This window comes from Quercus suber, unplaced genomic scaffold (genome assembly GCF_002906115.3).
Source record: "Quercus suber isolate HL8 unplaced genomic scaffold, Cork oak 2.0 scaffold_247, whole genome shotgun sequence".
Lineage (NCBI taxonomy): Eukaryota > Viridiplantae > Streptophyta > Magnoliopsida > Fagales > Fagaceae > Quercus > Quercus suber.
The window spans coordinates 126984-145739 of record NW_027069703.1 but is presented as its reverse complement, the minus strand read 5'-3'; the positions used below and the strand labels follow the sequence as shown (position 1 = coordinate 145739).

Here is an 18756-nt window from a genome sequence, read left to right as displayed (position 1 = left end):
CAACATAAGAAAGGGAGCCACTGGTAGCCTTACTTAGATAATACATGGATATGTTCGCATGGACCTACGATGAGATGCCTGGCCTGGATCCTGGGCTCATGGCCCATGCTCTCAATGTAGACCCAGGAGTAAAACTAATAGTCCAACCAGCTAGGGTCTTTCACACTGATGTAGAAGTTAGATAACCCAGGAGGTCAAGAAGATGCTGGCAGCTGGTTTTATCAAGCCCATTCAACATCCCAAATGGCTTTCCAATATAGTACTTGTGAAGAAAAAGAATGGCTAGATTAGTTCCCCCTGCCTAATATTGACCTCCTTGTGGACTCAGCTGTAGGAAGTTCTATGTTCTCATTCATGGATAGGTATAGTGGGTACAACCAAATTTGCATGGTTGCCAAGGACGCTGAGAAGACAGCATTCAAGACCTTAATTGGGAATTTTTATTACACTGTGATGCCCTTCGGCCTAAAAAATGCAGGAGCCTCGTACCAGCAAACCATAACAGTCATCTTCCATGACATGATGCATAAAGAAATGAAAGACTATGTGGATGATATTGTGGTCAAGTAAAAAACTAGGACAGGACACCTTCAGGTACTTGAACAAGTTTTCAAAAGATGTAGAGAATACAAACTATGCATGAACCCCATGAAATGTGCCTTTGGAGTATCTGTGGGAAAGTTCCTCGGGTTCTTGGTATATCACAGAGGCATAAGTGTAGGTCCAGCCAAAGTTGCGGCCATTGCCACTATGAAAAGACCAGCAACAGTGAGAGAGCTCAAAAGCTTCCTAGGAAGGGTCTCCTACATCAGGAGATTTATGCCAGGGTTGGCTTCAGTCACAGGAGGCTTATCCAAACTATTAAAGAAAGGAACTGAGTTCACCTGGGGAGTAGAACAACAGGAAGCCTTCCAAAGGATTCAACAGATCATGAATCATCTACCCACTCTCTAGGCACCAGTACGTGGGCGACCCCTGTTATTGTACTTGGTATCAAATGCCCAAGTAATAGGAGCCCTACCAGCGCAAGAAGATGATGATGGAAATGAGCAACTTGTTTACTATGTAAGCAGGACACTCAAGGATGCCGAGACCAGGTATCCCAGAATAGAAAAGGCTTGCCTAGTGATCATTTACGCATCCCAGAGGCTGAAGAGGTATTTCTTAGCTCACCAAATCCTTTTAGTGACGAAGTCACGCCCTATAAAAGCACTCCTACATTAGCCCTTCCTAACAGGAAGAATAGCATAGTGGCTAGTCCTGCTTTCTCAATATGACATAGGTTTCAGGATCCCTAAGGCTGTCAAAAGTCAAGCCATAGCTGACCTCCTGGCACAGTTCCTAGGGAAGGAGGAAACCTCACTAAGTGAAGAGATCCTAGGTGAGATAGCAATAGTAGAAATCCCAGAAAAGAAATGGACAATGAGATTCGATGGGTCAGCTACAGCAAACTCAAATGGAGTGGGAGTTGTACTAAGCTGCGAGGATGGGGACACCATACCCCTGTCTTTCAAGCTTGGGTTCTCTTGTTCCAATAATGCAGCTGAGTATGAGGCGTACTTGACTGGGCTAACTATAGCACTCAGTATAGGGGTAAAACACATGAGAGTACTAGGAGATTCCAATCTTGTAGTTTCTCAGGTAAAAGGTGACTTTGCACTAAGGGAATAAAGTTTAGCAGCCTAAAGGACTTGGGCACAAAGGCTGGAACAGGAATTCCTAACATTTAGCATAGAGTACACACAAAGGAATGAAAACAGGTTCGCAGATGCGCTTGCCACCATGGGGTCCCAAGTACCAGTCAAAGGAAAAGACACTCTAGTCAGAAGAGGAAGGCAGGAGCACTCTATCTTAAAAATCCTCCAAAGGATATCCCCCGGAGAGTCCAAGCAATGGGACTGGAGGAGCGAAGTGAAAGAAAAAATGAAAGAGACAAGATCCGGAGGGAGTGTTAAGGAGCTGAGGGACTACGCTTTAATAGAAGGAGAACTATACAAGAGACTGCCCGGAGGAATCCTATCCAGATGTATCAATAAGAAGGAGGGGAAACTAAGGTTGGAAGAGTTACATACTCAGGTCTACAGGAACTTAGAAAAGATCAACTTATATAGGAAAATGCAGCGCATGGGATACTACTAGCCAAATATGAACAAAGAGGCAACAACTATACAGGAAAAATGTCAAGAATGCCTATCCTCGGTGGACAGGGAAGAAAGTTACGATGTATTTATTACAAAAGATTGGAAGACTCCCTTCATGGAATACTTGGCTCAAGGGATCATACCGACTGATAGGGCACTAGCCCACCAACTCAAGAAACTCGCAGTCAGATACTTTTTGCAGAACGGGATCCTATTCAAAAAGGGATACAACGGGGGTCCCCTAAGATGCCTGGGGCCAAGGAAAGCCAGAGAAGTAGTCAGGAAAGTCCATTCTAGTGATTGTGGAAGTCACCCAGGAAAAATGAGGCTTTATAAATAGTTACTACTATTGGGGTACTACTGGCCAACAATGAAAAGGGACTCCGAGGAGTTAGTCAGAACCTGCCATGCATGTCAAGTCTTCGGAGATGCAATCCATACTCACCCAAATATATTACAGGATATGACAACTCCATGGCCTTTCCACACTTGGGGGCTTGATTTCATAGGACCTATAAATCCCCCATCCAATGGTTACATATGGATTTTGGCAGCTACTGAGTACTTTACAAAATGGGTGGTGGTCATCCGCTTGAAAAAGGCCACTAGAGTAGTTGTAGCAAATTTCATTCGAAAGCATATCATTACAAGGTTTGGGATCCCCAAGAGGTTAATAAGTGACAATGGAACCCCATTCATAAACAAAGACATGAAGGGGTTGACTGAGGCTTACTACATCAAGTATAGAAGGTCCACACCGTACTACCCACAGGGAAATGGCCAGGCGGAGGCCACCAATAGGGTGATATTGAAAATCCTTAAAAAAATGAAGCAGGACTATGGAGGAAAATGGAGTGACCATTTGGCAAATGTACTTTGGGCATGCAGGAGCTCTGTGAAGATAGCCACGGGATTCTCATCATTCTCCCTGGTCTATGGGACAGAAGCCATCAGCCCTGTAGAATTAATTGTTCCCACACCAAGAGTATTATTTGAAGAAAGCCAAGGGAATACTGAAGACACAAACAATGAAAGGAGATTAGCAGACCTTGAAGGGGTAGAGGAAGAAAGAGAGCTAGCTAAGAGAAGAAGCCAGAGGTACCGGCAAAGAATGACTAGAGCATATGCACAAGCAGTACACCCAAGAACTTTCACTAAAGGGCAGCTCGTACTAACGACAGCAGAGCATGTGAGAAGAAACCTACCAGGACCCTCCAAATTTGCCCAAAAGTGGAAAGGACCCTACATCATCAGGGAGGCCTATGAGAGTGGGTATTACTACCTTACAAAGGAAGATGGGACAATCCTGACAGAGCCCATAAATGGGAAGTGACTAAAACAGTACTATGCATGAGAAGGGAGAGGTCTCAATACACTAGAATCCTTTTTGCCAAACTCTCCAACCTGCTAAGTGTTTCTTTCTTTTTATATATTATCGCTTAAGTAATTTTGTTCAGGGACTCGTGGTAGAAGGACACTCTATGATCCTTACTATCTTTGTTAGATTTGCTGTGTTCCTTAAATGACATTTATATTTTAAATTCAATGAAATTTCTTTTTATTTCTCAGCTATTAAATTCTAAGTATTACAAAGTTCTAACACAGATGAAATCAGGGGAGGATACCTGGGGAAATCTTTTTGATGCATGACCCAGGATCACCCCACAGATAACTACAAACAGTTAAAGTTTCAAATACATGGTCTAGGATCCCAGGCAAATACTAAAGATACCTAGCTCAGTATTTGATTTAAAAAAAAAAAAAAACACCCTACCAAGTTCATGAGCTAGGACAAAAATATATATATATCGCCCAATGTACCCAGTTCAGTACTTACGCAACCAAGAACAAAAGGGCTGGGTACCTGTCTAGAACCTGCAGCAAAACTTGTGGGAATCACGGACTAGGACTCAGTGCAAAAAAAAAAAAAAAAAAAAAAAAAAGGAAGAAAAGCCAAAAGCAATGTCCAAGCAAAGAGATAGAAAACTTATACAACCCCAAATTGTTCATACACATCCAAACCAGCTAAAAAAAAAAAAGAAAGGCAAGGAAATAAGGCCAGCCAACAAAGAGCCATCCAAGGAGAGAGTAGGGACAATCAAAGAAGAAAGAACCCTCTGCCTTTTAATCTTCAAATCTTGCAAAGTCTTGTGAGCATAAGCTAAGGCTTCCTCAGCAGCAGCAATCTCAACATCAATACTCTTAGAAGCTTGCCTCTGGAATAGCGCGTGGGCCAATGATCGCAGGTACTCCAGCAAAAAGGACAGGTTGAACTTGGCTTCCAAGAGATCCTGAACCACACCTCTCCATTCCAAAAGCTTTTCCTCAGATAGAGAGTCTAGCGAAGAATCTCTCAAGGAAATCAACACGGCGCACAGCAGCTCCATCAGAATGTTCCCCAAAAATACTCCTCCTCTGAAACCAATGGTAAAATCCTCATGACTTTTGAATAGCCCTTCTAGTAGTGGCAGACCTTCCACAGGCACAGAGAACCGCAAAAAGCTGCCATACGAGGGCCCGAAGTGGCAAAAGTGATTAGCAGGGAGGCTGTTGAACTCCAGAAGATCAAAACAAGCCAGAAAGGTGGGGAGCCTTAAAGCAAGATCTAATACAACCATCTTTGGAGCCTCCCCCATTGTTGCATTACCACCAGAAGAGGCTAAGGAACCTTCAACTCTCTGGGCAGTACGAAGGCCAGCAACCTAAGCAGATCCACACACCCCTCAGGAATCACAAGTTTAGGATTTTCGACACCAGTATCAACTCCTGCAAAAAGAAAAGAGAGGAAGGGGGGAACAGACTTAGTTTTTTTTTTTTTCTTCTAAAAAAAAAAAACAAAAGAGGTCAGAGGAGAAACCAGTATCGGCCTCTTGGGGCAGAACTTCCTCCTCTTGCTCCTCTGACTTCTTGGAGGACTCTGAGAAAGAGCAAATAACAAGTTGAAGAAAAGGTGAGGAAGCCTCGACGAAATGACTAAAAGAAGGCAAGGATACAGGGGGCTTCGCCATAACAAAAAAGGAAGACAGAAGGAGGGCAAAAAAAAAAAAAAGGAGAAAGCACAGCCAGAACGATCAACACCCACCTTCAGAATCCTCCGATTCTAAAGAAGAAGCAGCACCAGAGGCAGATTTCACAATGGCTTGGCCTGGAAAGAAAAGGGAAAGAAAGAACTTAAAAAGGGGAGAAAGAAAAAAAAAAAAAAAAAAAGGAAGGGGATGCAAAAGAAATATAATTAACGATATTATAAAAGAATAAGGCTCACCTGTTTGCCCAGATGGAGACGCGCCTCCCAAAGTCATTGTACTTAACCCCGTCTGAGGTAGCACAGTCCTTATAGGACTGGGAGTCTGCTCGGGTTGGGGACCCTGGGACGTGGGAAGCTCAGGAACCTCAGGATCCTGGGTGGCTTGGACACCCTACACTGGTTGCCCGGCCTCCCCAGCAATGCCACCACTGGGGGTCTCCTCTTCTGTGCCCTGAGATGCAGCTGCAACAATTTCCTCTTCCAAAGTCTTACCAACCTCGGGGGGGGGAGACCTCCACCTAAAGAAAAGAAGAAGGGGTAACATGAACAACAAAAGCATAAAGACATCACAAGTACACAACACTGAAAAAAAAAATGGATAAAAACCAACAGCAGAAGGTGTGAGAGTACTTTTTTTTTTAGCACTATGGCCCGAGGATCCTGGGCCGTGTGAGGGGTACTTGGTGGACTGGGATCAATTCCCCGCAGCTAACAGGCTGATTTAGGAATAGATTTGTGCACAGAAATAAGCTTCCTACAATTACAAACAAACTAAAAAAGAGTATTTGTATTGAACAACATTTAGCAATAAAGGAAATGCATAATAAGTGAAATAAAATGCGAAGAACATGCTAGGGATCCTCCGACTGATGAGGTATGTTTTATTAGTTGTTTCTTTTAAAACTGTGATTACAAAGCTCACTACAACATGGTGCAAGGTTCAAGTGAGTTCAAAAATTACAGACTTTGATAGCCATTCAAGCTTCAAAGACTTGCAAAGTTTGAATCCGTTGAATCCGAGCGTGTAATGTAGTGGCTGCTTCGGGGATCCCGGGAAACAAGTTCCTCTGTTTTCCCTTTTGTTTTACAGAGTATTTCTTATATCAACAGAAAAGACAACCACTCATCAGTTCAAAAAAAAAAAAAAAAAAGAGAAAAAAAAAAACTACAATGTAAAAGAGAAAAGAAGTAAAGAAGCCTTGCCCTTCTCTCTCTCTTAACATGGTCTCTGGGTTTCTGTTGTTTACTATGGGTATGTCTAAAGGGTCCTAGAGAACCATGGACTGAAGAACTCACAAGAGCCTGGAGAAAAGAAGACTCTGCCTTAGTCTTTACCCGGCCCCTTACGACCAAGGGTTGCTTAACTTTTTTTTCCTCAGCAAGCACCAACTGTTTCTGAGATTTCCCAGTTTTCTTCTTTTTTGTCTTAGGGCCAGTACCCCCTACACTCTCTTCAACTGCAGCCTCCTTCAACTTTTCCTGCTTAACTATTTTTCCTCTACTTATGCCAACGGGGGTACTAGTACTTATGGCTTCTACTGCCCCCTTCTTAATTGGTACCCCAGCAGAAGCACCAACAATAAGGTCACACCCCAACCAGGTTTCCGGGAAATCTTGCGCATAAGTCACCCAACCTTCCCTGGAAGCGTGCCATTCTGCGAAACCAATTTTGCTACTTACAGCAACAGAAACAACACCAGCAGTAGGCAAAGACAAATGCTTGTTGGATGTTGGGGTAGAAGAAATGCCAAGATTGGGGACTCTTCCAATTGTGTTAGAACCAGCATAGTCAACAAAGGACTTTTGCACCCTTCTCCAGTAGTCATCATTACCATTGGAAGCAAAAACTCCTCTCTGAAGGTTGGGCACTACAAACTAAGGACTCCTTCGCAACCAATAAGAGAAGGCCTGAAGTCTCGTAAAAGGATCCAAGGAAGGAAGATAGGGTACTATGTCATTAAACACTAGAGGGATATCCTGATCAAAACCAAACTGCCGAAGTACTCAATGCGTTGAGTAATGGGTGTACCGTGGGCCACTCGAGGAAAGCACAGGAAGCTAAGAAGGACTAATGCAAGCCAAGGAGGCTAAGCTACCTTCATCACCACGACGTAAATCGAAAGTATTTCCTGTAGAAGTCAGAAAAGGAGATAACACAGAATCACAAACAAAATCGGGGTCAAACTCCCAGGAAGAGCGCCAATGCAAATGGCCTACTTCATCAAATAATTCAACCAAGTTAAGGCTGCCACCTTTCAAACTTAGCCAACGAAAAATAATATGGTGGCTGTCAGTTGAATTGCCACAAAGCCCTTTAACCACGTCAGGGGATCCCTGAAACTTATCTTTCACAAACTTTAAATTCCTACATCTCACTAAAGTAACCGAAGAACGATCCCACATAAATACCTAGAGAATGGCACAATGAAGAGAAGAAGTAATTATATAACAAGAATCCCCCTCGGCTTCATCTCTATGAAGCTGATCCAATTGAGAATAGACATGGCCCAAAAACATGAGGGTTAGAGGATATTAAGCGCCCTGAGCCAACTTAATTGCCAATGGAAAAAGAGTAGACTTGATTCCATACACAGGGAACTCGCAGAACAGAAACTTGCTAAGCCAGAATGCGAGGAACCTGGCTCGCCTAACCTCCTTATCCTTCTCGCGCGAAAGATTCATAACCCACCTACCCATCCTGACCGGTTTGCCACCAAGAAAAGCAGTACGTCCACCAAAGTGAGCAAATAACTTCTCTTCCACCTTGAGATCCTTGTCAGAAAGATTAATATCAAAGGGGTTTTTATCCCTAAGCACCGGAAGGAGAAGATTGTTGACTACATCCTCCAAAGTGACAGTCAGTTCACCAACAAAAAAAAAAAAGAAAGTGTGTAGAGCAGAACACCAATGGCGCACCAAATGCCTAAGACCTTTGGCATCTTTGAAACCCTCAAGATTCCTGGAAATAGCCACTGCCTTCAGGACATCGGTGCTTTCCAAGCGGCCCACAAATTCCTCGTCAGAAAGTTCATTATCCACCCAGATGGGCCAGCCTTGGATCTTTCCAGCGACAAAATCGAAAAAGATGGGGACCGCCTCTCGAAGTCCTCACCTAATCTGGAGATTAAAAATCTCCCTAGGATCTGGAACTTGTGCAGAACCAACAAAGCTCGCTTGACTAGAGAATACCTAGACATGAGTGGATGGAAGGGTCTCGCCATGGGACACCTGAGGAAAAAATAAGCTAGGAGTGTACCGGGGGTCTCGTAAGGGGAAAGTAGGGTGCCCAATGATAGACTTACCTTTCACAGAACTAGAGGAACCTTCATCTTTAAAGGGACTACGAGTACGCTCCTTTCTTTTCCGAGAAGAAGAAGAAGCCATTGAAACAATGGGTATCTTGAAGGAAGAAAGCGGGTAGTAACAAGACTGATCAAAAAAAAAAAAAAAAAAAGGAGAGAGAGACTAGGAATAAAAAATTCAGGCAGACAAGAAAAGAAAGGTAATGTGAAAAGGCTAGAATGAAGAAATAAAAGAGCAGTTAGAGAAGACAATATGTGGAAAGACGCGCCAGTTGCCAGGAATTTAATTTCAAGAGGGAAGAGTTATAAGCAGTTATTAATGGGAGTTATGGGAAACGTAAAAGTAGGTGGTGGAAGTTCCTTTTCGAAACTCAACTGTCATGTCTCACGTAAAAGGGAGGAGTTACAAGAAAAGAAAGTGAAGGGGCCAAGATACCAAAAACCAAAAATTAAGGATCAGGATCCCCGAAGAAGGAAGAAATACTACAGAAACTCACGCATTGGCTGCAGGCAACCCATAAGCTCAGGGGGCTAAATGTTGAGGTTCAAAATTGGTCACAGACTAAGGCCCAAAGAAATAAAACGTTAGGCTCATTTCACAAAAAAAAAAATAAATAAATAAATAATGAAGCTAAGAGAAAAAAAAAATGAGAGAAAACGGAGGGTTGGGCCCACACGAATGAAGAAAAGAGAAAAGAAAGAAGAAAAAGGCAAGAGGCTCAAAGGATTGAGATCCAAAGACCCATAAAAGAACAAAGTTTAAAATACGTAAGGGGAGAGAGAGGGCCAAAACGGCCAAGGCCAATAAACCAAAGGGAGCCCAGTAAGAAAAAATGGGCCAGGATCCCAGAAGTCATCAAAGTCCGGGGATCCCTAAGGCGTATGAAGTAAGATTGAGGCAAAAAGGGATTAAGGACAAAGAGCATGCGGGTCTCATAATCCAGACATGCAATGGGGCTAGGAAGTACGAAGCAAAAAATGCATGAGCCATGATCACAACCATTTGGAGGAAATGACAAGGAAAAGTACAACTGAAAAAGCTGGAGAGGTGGAAGAAAAAGCCAAACAGCTGAAGATCAGCCAGCGGAGAAGTCTGGAAATAGAAAACCAGCTAAGGGACTTTCGTTTGGTCGCACCAAAAGTAAGAAGCTATGAGAAAAAAAAGGAAATGACATAGCCCTGAGCAAACTGGCAAGACACAATCTCTAAAGGGCAAAAGGGAGAAAACACTAGTACCCTAGAGCCCGAGCTGTGCTATAAAAAGAGGAGGGGGTCCATGCTGAGGGGGCATTGAGATTCGGATAGAGATTCATTTTGGTTATATCATTCAGGCATTCATGGTCATTTTCTAGAGTCTCATAGAACTATAGAGAGAGCTTTGTAAAATTAAAAGGAAACAGAGGAACCGCTCCCTGTATCCCATAGACAGCCACTATAGCACATGCTTAGATCCAACAAATTCAAACTTTGCAAGTCTTGGAAGCTTAAATAGCTATCAAAGTCTATAATTTTTGAACTTAGTTGCACCTTATATCACGTCTTAGTGAGCATTGTAATAATTACTAAAGAAAATTAATAAAATGCACCTCACTAATTCGAGGATCCCTAGCCTTTTCTTACATTGTATTTCATTTGTTGTGCATTCCTTTGCTGTTAAAATGTCATTCAATATAGATATTTTTGTTTGTTAGTTATTTGTATTATAGGAAGCTTGTTTTGTGCACCACTCGATTCTTAAACAGCCCTTATTAGCTGCAGTGAACCGAGCCCAGTCCACCAAGAATATTTATTTGGCCCAGGATCTTTAGGCCACTATGCTGAGAAGAAAAAGGCACTCTCACAAAGTTAAACTCAAATGGGTGTCCTTAGGAAATCTGGGGAAGGCTGGAGGGGGAGGTTTGATCCGTGATTGTCAAGGGAATTAGGTCAAGGGTTATATGAGAAATATTGGAGTGGCCACTAACATCACTGCTGAGTTTTGGGCTCTAAGAGATGGTCTTATTCTTGCTTCTCAGCTTGGAATCACCCAACTTCGTGTAGAACTTGATGCAAAGGTTGTTGTTGATCTTGTTTTATCTAGGAAGTCATCTAACAGCCCATACTCTTCCTTGTTGAATGATTGCAGATTCCTCCTGAATCGGTTCCAACAAGTCAGACTTAGTCATGCCTTTCAGGAGGCCAATTGTTGTGCGGACTCACTTGTTAAGGGTGTATGCTACCTCTTAGAGGATTTTGTTCTTTTAGAGCTTCCCCCTAATGATAGGTTTTATGTAATGCTTAATTCGGATGCTTCTGGTTTGTATTCTCTAAGGCTTTTAGCCAATACTTTGCCTTTTTTTGCTAGCTAATGCTTAATATTTTTCCCTTTTCACCAAAAAAGAAAAAGAAAAAGGGTGTCATTCCATTTATTTGGCCATAATTAATCATAAAATTTCGATCTTTTCATTTTTTTTAAAAGAGTTTCAACTAATGACATCTATTCTTAATAATAGTTTTTTATTATCAGACCAAAAAACTAATCGGTTTTTGGTATAGATAGGGATTGAATCTCAAATCTCTTATTCAACCATCAGAAACTTTACTAATTGAGTTAACTAAATCCCACAGTAATGGACTTCCAATATTGAACTTCCCTTTTATTTTTAAATAAATACATAGTAGGGAAAGAAAGGTAAGATTCAAACCACATATATATAAGACATCACAGAAGATATTATTATCATTAAATTATCACTTGAACCTATAATAAATAGTTTGAACATATTTAAACTTTTAGTCTAATGAAAGCGTATGTAGGCTGTAGTGGTCAAAGTTGGACAATCTTTGTCATACTATGAAAATGTCTAATGAAAGCCGTTGATATATTGTTTTTACTAACAACATGCAGGGGAGGAGAATGCTTATAGCCTTATACAATATTCTATCTAATACTATGTCTAATAGTATAGTCTCATCAATATAGTTTTTATATAGAATATTAAATTTACTGTGTTAGTATCTAATAGTGAAGCCAAGGTAGTGAAACCTCCTCATAAAACCTCTTCTAGTAGATTTTTCTTTATGCTCATTTGATATTTAAATTTGGGTAAGTTATGCTAACTTCCTTTAAAATTTAGAAAAATATCAGAAATTTTGATCCTATTTTAAAAAATTAAACTTATCTCACTAAGCTTATTATTTTTAATTCAATTTTTTCTTATCATTTAACTTGTCTGGTTAATAAACAAGATTTTGGATGAAAATTTTATTTAATATATATATATATATATGTTGACTCAAATAATATTTGTAGGAATAATTTGTTACATGAATTAAAAATCCAAAGGATCGTCTACAAAAGTAGGAGTAGATTTCTGACATTTCCCCAAACATTGAAAAATGTTGTCGTGATTTCACATTTGGTCCGACCGCCCGCCAACACATAATTTTTCCCCCCACTAATTTCCCCACTACAGCTTGATTCAAACAAACAACATGAAAGTATGAAACCAACAAACCATATGTCAACTAAAGAGACAGTAAACTTGAATCAAAATGAAACAAACAAACCAATATGTCAACAAAGAGACAGTAAGCTAGAGCCTAGAATGATCATCGACAAGACATGTCAGCAACAAATTATGTAAACATTGAGAGAGGATCCAGTGAAGAGTGATGACTAGAGCTGCCCACTCTTAATATCTTAACCTTTATTCTTCCTCATAAAAAGTTGTATACCAATTAGTAGTCACAATAATTAATATGGATATGATTCATGTGGGGCCCGTGGGCCTGATAGCCTCGGCCCATCGGGTAGCAGGCCCAAGGCCCGTGCCGAGGAACACTGACTATTCAAGGCTAAATTGGGGAAAGCTTCTTTTCCCAATCCACGCCGAGAACCTCCTCATCCTCGGCCTGACAAGGGTGTTTTTCGGGAAAGACCAGGCCCAAAGTAAGCTGTCACCCTCGCATTTAATACATTCACCTAACCCCCCTGGCCGCATTAATGGGGATATAACCCCTTAGCAGGGCAACGTTGATCAGAGTGAACCACTCAAGTACTGATAAGACCTCTGATGGGACGGACGGCCAGAAGAGAGGCAAATGAATGATCAACAGATGGAATAAGGAGATAGGAAGATGAAGGCTATATAAGGAAAGCAAGTAAAGCAAAAAAAAGGGGAGGGGGAAAAAGAGAAGCCAAAGGCCTCCTCGGCCCATGGCCGAGGAGCATCCTCCCAGTTGTAAAGAAACTCTAAGTATCTTTTTATAAATGAGAGTTGATGCTTGATGAACGACGGCCAGCGCCTAAACCTTCAACCCACTCTCTATAAATTTATTGTTTGGGCTTGTTGGGCTGAAAACCCATTCATACTCAGGGTCAATCCAAACTGAGTCTCTACAATTGGCGCCGTCTGTGGGAAGGATTAGGGTGCTGGCCGGCGCACCAGGCGAGTGTTCTAAGTATTCGTTTTACAGTAGGTTAAAAAAAAAAAAATAGAAGATTTGACAGCGAAAAGAACAATCTTGATATTGTTATTTCATAAATAGAAAGAGTACAAATTACAATCAGAGGCTCAGGCAGGCATGTTTTACAAACAAATTTACAAGCTAATCCTACCAGCTATTTCTACAATCAGAGGCCCAGGTGGAGCCGCCCTAAGAGAAAACTAGCCAGTAGGAAGTGTCAAGCCGTCCCTTTATTGGTATAAAGAGAATGGGAGAGCTTGACAAAAGGCAGAGAAGGGGGAGGGCCATCATGTTTCCAAGCCACCGACAACTCCCTTCTCGGCCAGGCAGAGTTGGAACAAAGAGAGGAGCAGATGCAGGGGCTCCGGGATACCTTCCCCCATGATGTTCCCTTAATTCTCTCCAATCCTCACGAGTGTTGGCCATTGGAGACGGCAACACTCGAGCACCGCCCATGAGGTGAATTCGCACGTCTTCTTCGTCGGGGGTGCGCTCTGAGGAAAGACGTTAGGTACTCTAACAACATCACTCCGGGCCACCTCGTAGGGCGCCATCGGGGTTACGCCTAGATTCTGCCGCACCGAAAGCCCAGTGGGGGCTGCGGCCATACCGGCTTTTGCCAGTTCCAGTCACAATTCCGGCGGAGTTGTTAAAAGGGCTTGGGAAGTTGGGAGAATATGTTCTGTTTTTCTGTTTGTGTTGAAAGGTCCATGGGTTGTGGAGAAACCATCTCGCCACATTTTATAGGGGGTGGGGGTTGGTGAGAATTAATTCATGCAGAGTTCGAAAAGAGAATTATCAGCTGGGCTAATAACGAAGCTATCAATTTCCAAGGAGGCCATAGACCGTTGGATTCGTGTTAATTTACGAGGACATTAATGAAGGCGCGTTTCGCGCACCGAAGCGTCAAGCGCAGAACACGAACGGACAATGGGCGCTTCATAAATGAAAAAGATGGGGCCTTGAGCTGGAGGCGAGATCAACGCCATGTGTAAAGATCATAATCTGACCCAAGGAGGAATCACCTCCAGTAAAGCGATCCGAGGACAAACCTCTACTTACAGAAAAATAGAAGTGGTAGACAGAACCAAGGTATTGCATGGTCCTCGGACCCAAGCCTATGGTAAAACTATACATACCATTATACCTGGGAACTAGACAGAACCAAGGTATTGCATGGTCCTCGGACCCAAACCTATGGGAAAACTAGATACTTACAGAAAAATAGAAGTGGTAGACAGAACCAAGGTATTGCATGGTCCTCGGACCCAAGCCTATGGTAAAACTATACACACCATTATACCTGGGTACTAGACAGAACCAAGGTATTGCATGGTCCTCGGACCCAAACCTATGGGGAAACTAGATACTTACAGAAAAATAGAAGTGGTAGACAGAACCAAGGTATTGCATGGTCCTCGGACCCAAGCCTATGGTAAAACTATACACACCATTATACCTGGGTACTAGACAGAACCAAGGTATTGCATGGTCCTCGGACCCAAACCTATGGGGAAACTAGATACTTACAGAAAAATAGAAGTGGTAGACAGAACCAAGGTATTGCATGGTCCTCGGACCCAAGCCTATGGTAAAACTATACACACCATTATACCTGGGTACTAGACAGAACCAAGGTATTGCATGGTCCTCGGACCCAAACCTATGGGGAAACTAGATACTTACAGAAAAATAGAAGTGGTAGACAGAACCAAGGTATTGCATGGTCCTCGGACCCAAGCCTATGGTAAAACTATACACACCATTATACCTGGGTACTAGACAGAACCAAGGTATTGCATGGTCCTCGGACCCAAACCTATGGGGAAACTAGATACTTACAGAAAAATAGAAGTGGTAGACAGAACCAAGGTATTGCATGGTCCTCGGACCCAAGCCTATGGTAAAACTATACACACCATTATACCTGGGTACTAGACAGAACCAAGGTATTGCATGGTCCTCGGACCCAAACCTATGGGGAAACTAGATACTTACAGAAAAATAGAAGTGGTAGACAGAACCAAGGTATTGCATGGTCCTCGGACCCAAGCCTATGGTAAAACTATACACACCATTATACCTGGGTACTAGACAGAACCAAGGTATTGCATGGTCCTCGGACCCAAACCTATGGGGAAACTAGATACTTACAGAAAAATAGAAGTGGTAGACAGAACCAAGGTATTGCATGGTCCTCGGACCCAAGCCTATGGTAAAACTATACACACCATTATACCTGGGTACTAGACAGAACCAAGGTATTGCATGGTCCTCGGACCCAAACCTATGGGGAAACTAGATACTTACAGAAAAATAGAAGTGGTAGACAGAACCAAGGTATTGCATGGTCCTCGGACCCAAGCCTATGGTAAAACTATACACACCATTATACCTGGGTACTAGACAGAACCAAGGTATTGCATGGTCCTCGGACCCAAACCTATGGGGAAACTAGATACTTACAGAAAAATAGAAGTGGTAGACAGAACCAAGGTATTGCATGGTCCTCGGACCCAAGCCTATGGTAAAACTATACACACCATTATACCTGGGTACTAGACAGAACCAAGGTATTGCATGGTCCTCGGACCCAAACCTATGGGGAAACTAGATACTTACAGAAAAATAGAAGTGGTAGACAGAACCAAGGTATTGCATGGTCCTCGGACCCAAGCCTATGGTAAAACTATACACACCATTATACCTGGGTACTAGACAGAACCAAGGTATTGCATGGTCCTCGGACCCAAACCTATGGGGAAACTAGATACTTACAGAAAAATAGAAGTGGTAGACAGAACCAAGGTATTGCATGGTCCTCGGACCCAAGCCTATGGTAAAACTATACACACCATTATACCTGGGTACTAGACAGAACCAAGGTATTGCATGGTCCTCGGACCCAAACCTATGGGGAAACTAGATACTTACAGAAAAATAGAAGTGGTAGACAGAACCAAGGTATTGCATGGTCCTCGGACCCAAGCCTATGGTAAAACTATACACACCATTATACCTGGGTACTAGACAGAACCAAGGTATTGCATGGTCCTCGGACCCAAACCTATGGGGAAACTAGATACTTACAGAAAAATAGAAGTGGTAGACAGAACCAAGGTATTGCATGGTCCTCGGACCCAAGCCTATGGTAAAACTATACACACCATTATACCTGGGTACTAGACAGAACCAAGGTATTGCATGGTCCTCGGACCCAAACCTATGGGGAAACTAGATACTTACAGAAAAATAGAAGTGGTAGACAGAACCAAGGTATTGCATGGTCCTCGGACCCAAGCCTATGGTAAAACTATACACACCATTATACCTGGGTACTAGACAGAACCAAGGTATTGCATGGTCCTCGGACCCAAACCTATGGGGAAACTAGATACTTACAGAAAAATAGAAGTGGTAGACAGAACCAAGGTATTGCATGGTCCTCGGACCCAAGCCTATGGTAAAACTATACACACCATTATACCTGGGTACTAGACAGAACCAAGGTATTGNCCTTACAAAATTGCCCATCCGACTTATAAAAGTAACCTATGAGAAATAAAATTATTTCATGTAATTCCTTATATTTTTTCATATTAAGAATGAAATTTGTGACACTTTACTGATTGCACCATTGATGTGCATCTTTTAATGGACTAGTGTATTGCATTGTATTAAAAAATTGGTTTTTATGATTTTTTTTTTCATACTTAATTTGGTCTCCTATTCACATTAGCTCATGAAAAAATTTCTATCTATTTTAACCAAAAAAAAAAAAAAAAGCCCTACTTTTTTTATTTTAAATATTCACTTTTTGAAACATCTCGTGTCAGATTATCTGCTTTGCACTATATTTTTTTAAGATATTAATTTTTCTTGATTTTTTTTAGTAGTTTCTATTTCTTCACAAATAACAACCATTATCTACTTTCTTCCTTCATCCTTGGCATACGTAAAGAAAGAGTAAAAAGCTAAATATAATATGAATAGTGCTAGTGTAAATTTACATGAATATTGTAGCAATAATGTATATTTACACAATTTTGCTTAGTCTGATGTGAGTGAATTTGGACTTGGTTGGCTAAAATGTGATAAATTTTCTATTATACAAGCACTAATGCGAGTGCTTTGAGACTCTAAATCCTGGTTTCATCTCTACATGAGAGTGACACATGACATCTTACTATTGTTGGTTCAATGAAGTTTGTATCCAAATTTTGTCCTATGACTAACAGTATACGTGGATGATTTTATTAATCGCCATGTAGTGAATTGAAAGAATTTTCTTTCAAACTAATTGAAGGTAAACTTTTTTTTTTCTTTACTATTTTGGGTGTTATATGCCTTTTTTTGGAGATAAAATATGTTTTGAAGTTATGTCATGAGACTTTGTCTATTGTCTTAAGATTTTTTGTAGACTACTCATAGAACCATTATAGACCCATGCGATGCATGAAAATATATAATTATTTTGTGATAATGGTATAATGTCTAATTTGTTCTCTGAAATTTGTTGAAGAAAATTTGTTCCCTCTAAAAATGAAACAGTTTCTATAAGTATTTTCCACTGCTCTATTTCTACAAATATAACATTCTATTATTTTATATTTGGGTGTGTTTGATTGATTTTTTTTAAAGGCAGTCCATATTCTTTTAACTACTATTATAGTCCGTTTTCCTAATTTATTTTTTTGTAGAACTAAACTTTCTAAGTTTCAAATATATTATACAAATTTCTTCTTCTCTTAAAGAGATTATCATGATAATCAAAACTCACCACAAAATTATAATATTATCTTAACAAAAATTAAAATTAAACTAAAGGCATTAAAGATAGACAATATAAAAATTTATTACTCACACAATTTATAGGTACATTTAAATATATAACCATTTATATTTTATTTGAATATTGTGGGGCCCGTGGGCCTGATAGCCTCGGCCCATCATGTAGCAGCCCAAGGCCCACGCTGAGGAATACTGACCATTCAAGGCTAAATTGGGGAAAGCCTCTTTTCCGGATCCACGCCGAGGACCTCCTCATCCTCGGCTTGACAAGGATGATTTTTGGGAAAGACCAGTTCCAAAGTAAGCTGTCACCCTCGCATTTAATGCATTCACCTCACCTCTCTGGCCGCATTAATGGGGATATAACCCCTTAGCAGGGCAACGTTGATCAGAGTGAACCACTTGAGTACTGATAAGGCCTCTGATGGGACGGACGGCCAGAAGAGAAGCAAATAGATGATCAACAGATGGAATAAGGAGATAGGAAGATGAAGACTATATAAGAAAAGGAAGTAAAGTAAGAAGGGGGGGGAAAAAAGGAGAAGAAAAGGGGCTCCTCGGCCATGGGCCGAGGAGCATCCCCCTAGTTGCAAATAAACTCTAAGTATTTTCTTTTATAAAAAAGAGTTCATGCTTGATGAACGACGGCCAGCGCCTTAACCTTTAACCCACTCTCTATAAATTTATTGTTTGGGCTTGTTGGGCTGAAAACCCATTCATACTCAGGGTCAAATCCAAACTGAGTCCCTACAATTGGCGCCGTCTGTGGGAAGGATTAGGGTGCTGGCAGGCGCACCAGGCGATTGTTCTAAGTGGTCGTTTTACAGTAGGTTGGCGAAGTAAACAAAAAAAAAAAAAAAAAAGAGAGAAGATTCGACAGCGAAAAGAGAAATCTTGATATTATTATTTCATAAATAGAAACAGTACAAATTACAATCAGAGGCCCAGGTGGACCCGCCCTAAAAAAGCTAGCCGGAGGAAAGTGTCAAGCCGTGCTTTTATTGGTATAAAGAGAATGGGAGAGCTTGACACAAAAAGCAGGGAAGGG

General features: G+C 41.4%; 2 protein-coding genes across 2 annotated transcripts; one reads left to right on the top strand and one right to left on the bottom strand.

The window, feature by feature from the left end:
* Nucleotides 1-3798: 3798 nt before the first annotated feature.
* On the bottom strand, nucleotides 3799-4777 carry LOC136070626 (uncharacterized). The gene is made up of 2 exons (XM_065780810.1): nucleotides 4256-4777; nucleotides 3799-3813 (listed from the first exon to the last, which is right to left on the bottom strand). The coding sequence occupies exons 1-2, from the start codon at nucleotides 4775-4777 to the stop codon at nucleotides 3799-3801; spliced, it is 537 nt and encodes a 178-aa protein (XP_065636882.1).
* A 5628-nt stretch (nucleotides 4778-10405) lies between these two features.
* LOC136070625 (uncharacterized) lies at nucleotides 10406-10816 on the top strand. The gene has a single exon (XM_065780809.1). The coding sequence runs from the start codon at nucleotides 10406-10408 to the stop codon at nucleotides 10814-10816; it is 411 nt and encodes a 136-aa protein (XP_065636881.1).
* The last annotated feature ends 7940 nt before the right edge of the window (nucleotides 10817-18756 follow it).